At 48.6% G+C, this 9041-nt stretch overlaps 1 protein-coding gene across 4 annotated transcripts in view; it reads right to left on the bottom strand.

Moving 5' to 3' along the window:
- Positions 1-2733: 2733 nt before the first annotated feature.
- Positions 2734-9041, bottom strand: part of LONRF3 (LON peptidase N-terminal domain and ring finger 3) — a 39660-nt gene continuing 33352 nt past the window's right edge. For all 4 annotated transcript variants that reach the window (XM_049644229.1, XM_049644232.1, XM_049644230.1 and 1 more), the window contains one exon: positions 2734-7623. In XM_049644229.1, the coding sequence (XP_049500186.1) occupies positions 7468-7623 (156 nt within the window). In that variant the 3' untranslated portion in view covers positions 2734-7467. The remainder of the gene's footprint in view (positions 7624-9041) is intronic.

Raw genomic sequence — 9041 nt, 5'->3', positions numbered from 1 at the left:
TCCATAGAGGAGGGCTCCAAAGCCAGAAGAGGGGCAGTCTTGGGGGGACTAGACTAGAATACTCTAGAACAGAGGAATCAAGGCCTGCCACTCTCCTCCTTGTGGCTCAGAAAGAGAAAGCAATTTGTGGAAGGCCACGAGGCCAGGGAGGAGGGAGGCCGGGCTCGGAATCCAGGCTGTCTGACCCCACAGTGTGCTCCCCACTGAAGGGCGGGGGGGGGGGGGCGGGTAACGATGGCGTCTGCCTCGGGACTGAATAAGAACGCGCTCAACGCAGTGGCCGGCGCATAGCTCGCATTCAACAGATGGGAGCTGCTATGGCTGCTGCTTTGTTGTCATTATTATTGGAAGCTCCCCCCTGGGTAGCCACGAGCTGAGTCCCTCTCCTGGGTCTGTGCCACTGCATGATGGGTGACTCAGAGTAGCAGTTAAGAGTGTGGGCTCTGGAATCAGACTGCCCAGGGCTTAATCCATGTGACCAAAGGCAAGTCACATAACCGCCCTGTGCTGCAGTTAGTCACTTATAACATGGGAATAGGGGTCTACTTTGTAGATTATGGTGTAGAATGAAAAGCTAAATGTTAAAACAAAAACAAAAACAAAAACAAAAACAAAAACCAACTAGAAAAGGGCCTGGCATGCAGTGAACAGTCGGTGGACATTGGCTTTTGGATGCCCCAGGGTGGAAGAACAGGGCCCATGTTTCCCGAGCACATGCGGCGTCCCCCTTCGGGATGGGAGGCCAAATCCAGCCACTTTGAGAGGATTCGTGGAGTTCTGCCCAGAGGGAGGTGAAAAGATAGCAACTTCAGTCGCCACGATTAGCCATTTCCAAGTGAACGCATCCCTGCAGACGGCCTGCACAGAAGAGCAGCTCTCATGTAAGAGCTCGTTTGGGCTTGTAGGAGGAGCAGAAAATGTATGCTGGGAGTGGCAACAGGTATCCCGATGGGCCAAAGGGGCAGTGATCCCTCCCCATCCCATGATTCTGCTGCATATTCCCGTGATGTTCCCTCTAAAATGTGAGAGAAGCAAGATTTTTAGAGCAAAGCTGGACTTAGGGCGAGCGGGCTATTTCAGGACTTAAAATTTTGTTGCGCTTGTGGCATCCAGAAATCGTTGAAGTTGACTTACGAGAAGGTAGGCAGAAAGGGTTCCTTGGGGCTTTCTAACGCAACAGCGACACTTGCTAATATGTGTGTATAAAAGCGGACGGTAAACGTGGATGGCCAGTCAATGCGAGCAGAGGCCGAGATGGGGAAGTCAGCAACAGAAAACCGGAAAGGGGAGGAGAAAGGGGCTCAGAGATCCAGAGGCAGGGCTCCTTGGGGCCTGCACTCTCCTGCCTTGACCAGGGCATGCCTTCACGTGGGGCTGAACGCGGACAAGTCCAGCGGGGGCATTTCTGCATTACCTGGAAGAAGCCAACGTGGGCGGTACGGACACCGGCCCTTTCCCATCCCCCCTCAGCCCCTCCTGGGGGTGATGAAGTCATGGGAGGAAGGGAAAGTTGAAATTATCTGGTAGCCTGTGGGTCTAGGCCGTTTGCTCTTTCCTTCTCTTGCTCTGACCTCATTTTGAGACTGGGGGCTCCTTCCAGGGAGACATCTCTGGCCTGAGAGAACTCACAGGAGCGCAGCCAGGCTGGATCCCAGAGAGGAAGCAGAAAGTGTCAGCTTCGGCTTCGCTCAAGGCCTGCAGGGTGGTTCAGAGTCGTGCAGGCCTTCTGGGCAGGACCGCCTGGGAGGGAAGGGTGTGCCTCTGGCCGAGGTGGGCTTTGTCTCTCGACCACCAGAGAGTGGCGGCCTGGGCACACAAGTCCAACGGGGCCAGGCATTTCCTCTGGGACCTACTTGGTCAGGAGTTCTCATTTTTCTCAGTGACCCAAAGGACCCTGTTACACAAAGGCCAGGCCCAAGTGGAATTTGCTATCCTTTTATCTTAATTGTCCCGCTCCGCTTGGATTTTTTTCCCCCCCAGGGGCAGAACAGAACTTGTATAAAGTCACTGATGGCAGGAGACTACAACAGGTACTGAGAAGACGAGGCATTGCTGACTCTCTCTTGCTGGACTCCGCTCGGTCAGCACCGCTCCCTGCCCCCGTCAATTTTACCAGTGTTCCTGTCAAAAGGTTCACGCGTTGGGCCTGAGCTACAGCCCATCGTTGAGAAACAGTTTAACTGAAATAAAAACACGTCATTTACTTTCACCAATGTTTTATAATGCCAAAGAAAACACAGTAGGTAGCGCGTTCCGCTGTAAGCAAACCCAATATACGAATGGACTTAACAAGTAAACTAGGGGCGGATTATTGGCAAGATGCTTCGACAAAATTCTGTAAATAACAAGATTTTCTGGTGCATTTTTTAAAACCGTTTATGGCAAGGTTTTCAGAACACATCAGTCACATTAATTAGCTCGCGCCGGCCTCACTGTCAAGTACATAAGAGCTTACTTAGTGTCTGAGTGCAAGGCTACTTGGACCAGAGGTCTTCCGGTCAAACGTATTATAAGCAACGGGAACGAGATCAAGTTAAATGGTCCGATAGCTTTCCTTTCTATTCGGCTTCCAAAACACGATACCTATTTGGGTAATTCTTGCCCTAAGGTTACGGGTAGAATTCTGTTAGATGCAAAGTGAGACAACGGGAAACATTCCTAATGAACACACAGCTTTCACAGAGACTGTCTATATCACATTGTTATGACAACGCAGAAGAGCTGAAATCTTGCTTTTGTACAGATTTGGAGGAAAGAAAACCCTAAAGAGAAACCAAGCATATAGAGGTAGTTGAACAGCAATATGGGGGGAAGAAAGCATTATCTTAATTCCCCTTTCAGTTTATTACAGTGCAAGAGTAAAATGGCTGCTTAACAAACAACTGGAATAACAAATACACAGACACATTTGCCACTGTTTGAATGCCTTGCTTGATATTTTAATCCGGGCATTACTGAGGACTGCATACAATGATGGAACTAGTTTATCTCAGATAAGCCTATGATGCCACATTGACCTATTTGCTCTCCTTTTATTTTGTGGTTGTTTATTGTTGCTGCTTTTACATTAGCTAAACGTTAGGCAACTTTTAACATAACACATAAGCTACAGTGCCGCTTTGTAAACTTCTGTTAATCACATTTGCTGCGACAAGTTTTTAAAGGGCTACAGAGTCATGAAGCGAAAGCTTTAAAATGACACCAGGAACAGAGATTACAGGCACTTCTCTCTCAAGGTGAACGTAGCGCGTAGCAAAATACCTATTTGTAAGCGAAAACGTCTTCATTTCGACTCTGGATGTGCTCCACCCAGATTATTAAACAGTTGGACAGCGGGAGCTATCATTCTAAGAGGAACTGAATGTGTACATCTTACATGACTCCATTTCCTTCTTTCTCTCTGCACTAAGGAAGGGCCCCAAGCTGTAGCCCCGTGCAGCTGGCTGCTTTTCAGAACTGTTTTCAATCGTCAATCAACCTCATCCCTCAGGCCCCAGATGGGCTGAAAGATCTATTCTTTTCCGCTATGGGGGCTGCCTTCCATTTGCATCCTTGCCCCAACCCCTCTGCTATGATTCTGCCTTGATAAAAGGAAACGGATGCAAAGTCAACATGTTGGGAACTCAAGGAACGAGTCCCTGAATAAAACTCCCATCTTGGAAATGGAGTTTGGCAAGGGGCACACTGTCCCCAGTGGATTCTGGCCCATCAACAGCGTGCAGGCTGTGGACAGTACGAGACCTCTGGGTGCTCTGAGCCAGCCTCAGGAGCTCCGCGACTCCGACGGCCAGTCACAGGGGATTATCTGAGCCCAGGCCAGCCCCGCAGGCAGAGCTGGAAGCGCCACACACGCAGCGACTCGACTGGCCCCACGGGGCGGGAAGCAGTCGGCTTTCAGAAAAGGCAAATTCTTGACATAGTCAGTTCTCTGCCCCCATTAAGTCAGGGGCAAGCACTCTTTTCTCCAGGTTGTGTATAGAAAATTAGCTTTATCCTTTTTCATTTTCTACATTTTGCTGGTTATTAGCTAGCAGTGGTAGTACAGTACAAAGCAGAAAGGCATAGTATCTGCCTGGTACCTAATGTGTACACACACACACACACACACACACACACACACACATATACATATATATATATACACACACACACACAAACACATATACATACATATATATATATATATATATATATACACACATACACAGAAAAAATAATCTAGGTCATGATAGGAAAATTAACCAAATAAATGGCACTATCTACCAAGGGGGAAGTCTTGTACTTCTGGCCTAGATTTAGCTTTATGTCTCTTCTCCGTATTCTCTTCAAACCCAAGCTCTGCAGCAAAATCAATTCATAAGTGGCGAAAATGGCCACATTCAACTGACTGCCCCATTCAGGTACATCCCACAGAAAGCCAAGGCTTAGCCTTGCACCCTGCCTCCCACCACTGCTGAAACCAGAGCTTGCTATAAAATAACCCAAACGCGTATTTAGGCCACTGAACGTACAGGGGAACTCTGTTCCAGCCAAGATCTACGTTTGCTGGAGTTAGGTGCTCACTTACCGACATGGAACATTCTAGGATGTGCAACTTTATTTAAAGACAAAAAAATCAAACTTCCCTTTCTACCGAGAATAAGTAGAAATGTGTGTGAGGTAACTGAATTTTATTGAGCCTGCAGCTTCCATCTGAACTGTGAGCTTCTGGGGAGCTTTGGTGACTCAGTTGCCATGCCTGTTTAATAAAATTACGTGCAACACAAACTGTTTCAAATGTTAAACATATGCAAAGGAAGGGGTTCAACGTCAATCTTGGCTATGCTAGTAACTGCTTAACTGTGCTATCTGGACAAAGTATTTAACATCGCAGAACCTCAGCCTTCTCATCTGTGATACTGGGCGTGATAACTGATCTCACAGGGCTGCTGTGCAGAATAAGTGACTTAATGAGCTCACATATGTGAAATCGCCTGGCTCAGTACCTGGTACACAGCAGGTTCAAAATAAATTTGTTGGGGCAGCATAAGGAAATCCCATGAACTAAGCACAGAAGTCAGACTGTGAAACCTGTTCACCCCGGCACGGCCAAGATTTTTAATACTTTTTGGAGAGCAAGGAGGGATGAGCTGGTTATTCTAATGGAGCTACAACTTAAGGCTTCCATTATATTGGGAATTCTAGACCTGCAGACAGCACTGCTTTTTAATCTTATTGGAACAGGGAAAACTGGCTGGCCCAGAAGCCTCCTTTGTCTCTGACCCTCATCTCTTCTCGAGTCTTTTCGTTTTCCCAAACAGACGTGGCTCCAAAAGGAATTAACTGTAAAGCATCAAGTTATGGTCCGAAAATCAGTGGTGGGGATCTCCCCAACCGAGTTTAAAGGGGCAGATACGGGTACTGCATGGAAAGGCAGTGTTTTATGCAAGTGTGGGCCCCTGATGATACTCCGCAACTATGAACAATCTAATCACAGCTATTATTTTTTGCATGTCTCCTAGGTGCTAGGCACTGTGCTAAGCGATTTACGTATGTTACCTCATATAATGTCCGTTAACATCCCCACACGGGGCATTGGTCACTACCCTTTGCTAGATGAGGAAACTGGGGCCCAGAAAAAGTTCAATCACAAGGGAAAACATCTACCAAGCGCAGATGTTTACGACCTTTCCTCTGCTGCATTTACACGAGACGACAGGAAACTATTTCACGAGGACTGTGCTCTGACCTTCTGGCTGGCTGGGCACCGAGCCGGAAGAGGAACGCTTAATTCCCTGCTCCCCGAGCCCTGCAGAGCTTGCTTGGGCAGTAACCACGCCTATACGTCCATTCTTTGCCGGCCCAGTCTGGCTTCGAACATCAAACCTGGTAACACAACACAACGCTCTGACAACCCAGCACCCATTTAGCAAGTTCAGAAGGGATCATCTGGTTTCAGCTTACGTGGATCACGTCATTCTCTCTCCTCCGTTTCTGGCTGCAGGTAGTGGGAAGAAGTCAGGTCGATTCCCTGAGGCACTCGCCTCTCCTCGAAGGAGTAGATGGGCTGCGCTGGGTCCGTCCAAGGATCACGTGGGGGGGTAGTTTGCACGATGGTACAGATGCGTGATTCACTTCTCGCCTGCCCTAATCTCCTCACGCCGTCGTTGGGACACCCCCCCCCACAGTCTTTTTCAGGTTCTCCTGGCACTGACAGAACCACACTAGCACTAAGCAAGCTAAACAAGGGCTCCCTCTTACATTCTTACCCACTGTTCTTCCCCTACGTTGAAATCTTTGGCCCGCGGCAGCTAGGAGGGAAGGCAGCGTTTAGCTAAAACCACGGGTTCGTCGCCTGTTTCCTTTAAAAAGATGTACAAACCCGAAAGACAGCGTGTCTGTGTTTTTAAGGGTTCTACTGTCTCTACTGGCTTCTTTCCGCCTTCAATGACCGGCAGGCAGCCCTTCATCATGTGTTTTCATACGCGCCAGCCAGGTAACTAACCCTGGGGAGAAGGGAGAGACCCTTCTGACTAGATTGCTGAAAATAAACGCCTAAACCAGATCACTCACAAACGATGCCCCTCTGAGTCACCTCTTCATTCAAGAGCAATCATTCCTTCGGCCCTGCTCGGCGTCCCACCCAGAAAATGGATTGTTTTCCTTCACCCTGGCCTATTCCATAACGCCTGCCAAATCGCTTAGGTCTTTTGTATTGTTGGATTCCAAACGAAAGCAACATGGAACCCGTGACGAGCGGTGGTCTCAGCCTGATCCCGAACCTCCTTTACACATCCAATGGGACAGATACAAAAACGGTTCTCGAACCGGGATCAAACACAGCAGAATGTGGTTAAAGCAGAAACGGCACGTTGCTAGCACTGCTCCTTCCCCCTGGGTAGATGGCAAACCGCGTTAATAAATAAAGCAACTGGCTCTTCAGTAACGTACATTTAAACAGTTACAAACAGACAGGTAGAAAAAAGGGATACGGTGGTGCCAAAAAAATAAATTATGAAAACGGAAAGGATGAACATTCTTTTCTACACAATGCCGTATAAAACCCAAGCCATCTGGAATGAGAACCCAAGTCCGTGAAAATAACGCAGCAGCGTTACCAGAATGTGTGCTTCACATTTCAACTACACATTTATCTGTGCAAGAAAGAAAATGAAAGCAAAACCATTTTAAACTTCCAGAAAACTGGATGTCAAAAATCAAATGAATTTTTTTTTTTTCTGGGCTCTTAAACACCTCTGCTGAGCATGTAGTTGTGCAGCATGTCAAGAAGCATCTCCAGCCAGGAAGTTTCAAACAGGCCCCGTGCTTCTGGCCTTTCTACACGATTCCTCTCTGCTATCAACAGCAGGGAAATGCCTGTTTGATACTTCCTTCTGTTAAGATGTTATTGCAGTTAGATATATTTACAAGATGACTCCCCCAAGCCGGCAGGGAGGGTGGGGGCTTCTCCTCAGCGATCCACTCTCGCTAGTTTTGGTTCCGGGATATAAAGGCCAGGACTCGCCGAATCCCATTCAGTCTGTCCTTCAAGGACCTCATCGCTAGGAACGGGAGCTGAGCTCGGCTTTCCAGTGGAAGAACCGCTAATGTCCACCAGCACCAGGCTGGACCGTTCGGGCTCACCTACAACAGAGAAACACACGGCTTCACCCCACTCCCGCAGAAGTGAGATTGGCCTGCAGGTTTCCCAAGCTGCAAGGCAAACATCCCAGGTGGAACTGCTTCTGTGTCGGGCAGACGGCTAGTTACCCCCACGTCTACTTCCCCCCCTTCTCTGAGCTGGGCATACAGCCACCCAGAAGACAGAGACTGCGCGGCAGCGAGGGGCGGCCACGAGACAAAGTTCCGGCTAATGAGATGTAAAGGGAAGGGACGTCCGAAACCTCAGGGCCATGCTCTGGGAAGGGGGCATGTGCCTTCCGCCTCACTCTTTCTCTCTTGCCCCTAGCTGGCGTGCGAGCACGGTGGTGACCGGCCTTCTTCTATCAGGAAGACAGGGGTAACATTCTAAGGATGGTAGAGCTTTGTCATGAAGGAGACTGGGTCGCCGAATGATCTCATGGGACAGAGCTGCCCTAGCCCTCTACCTGGCTCAAGCTACGGCCATGTTTAGTAGTTGTTGAAGCAAACAGATCGGTGTCCTAACAGATACGCTACACTTCCCAGCCGGTGGGAGTCTGCGAGCTAGAGTACCCACTGCTCAGTCTGGTCCACTTCCAAGATTCTGTTCAGGTTCTCGGGACGGACACCTAACAGCATATGGGCCTTCGATTCCCATGATCCCTTGGGCTTGGCAGGTCTCTTAACGCCCTGTATTTCCCTGCTTCTGGCCGCAGGCAACACAGTCCACATACGCCGTGTCGCTGTACAAGGCCACAGCGAGCCTCTCCTCTGAAACCGGAGCCTGTGGTCCACAGCCCCAAAGCACAGCAACCCCCCTTTGCAAACATTCCAGTTTGAGAACACATTCATGTCAGAAATGTATTACGTCCCCAGGTTTCCTTCTAATGAGGAGCTTTCCCATCCCACAGGAATCCTTCACCGAAATTCTGTCTGTCAGCAGCTTCCCAGCCACACGTTTTAAGACACTGGTGACTTACTTCCTATGGAGCCTGAAACAATCACAACTTCCGGAGGGTTGGTTTAGGACTGTGGAGAACCACCTTCTGGTCAGACCACCTACACAGGGGATTATCTGCCTCCAAATGGGTTCACCTGGTTCTTCCCAAACCTTGCCATCTTCTTGGCTTCTCTGTGCCTATAGCTTCATTTGAATCCTTTTTTCCCCTCACTGTGATCTGTAACAGGCTCTCCTTCCTATTATTAGTTCTGAATATGAAACTGACATATTCTAAACTTTCTTTCCCAGGGCCATTAACAAAGATATTTAAGCTGATGTTAACACTTGTGGCTGCTTCTGAGAAGCCTCCTTCTGAGGCTTAGAACATTCTTATTAATGGCACCGCTGGGGCTGCAGCACTGACTGGATCAAACTGGATGATTTTTTTTTTTTTTTTTTTTTTTTTTTGCGCAACTGCTGC

Source organism: Panthera uncia, chromosome X (genome assembly GCF_023721935.1).
Source record: "Panthera uncia isolate 11264 chromosome X, Puncia_PCG_1.0, whole genome shotgun sequence".
Classification (NCBI taxonomy): Eukaryota; Metazoa; Chordata; class Mammalia; order Carnivora; family Felidae; genus Panthera; species Panthera uncia.
The sequence above is the reverse complement of the archived record's forward strand: the minus strand, read 5'-3'. Positions and strand labels throughout refer to the sequence as shown.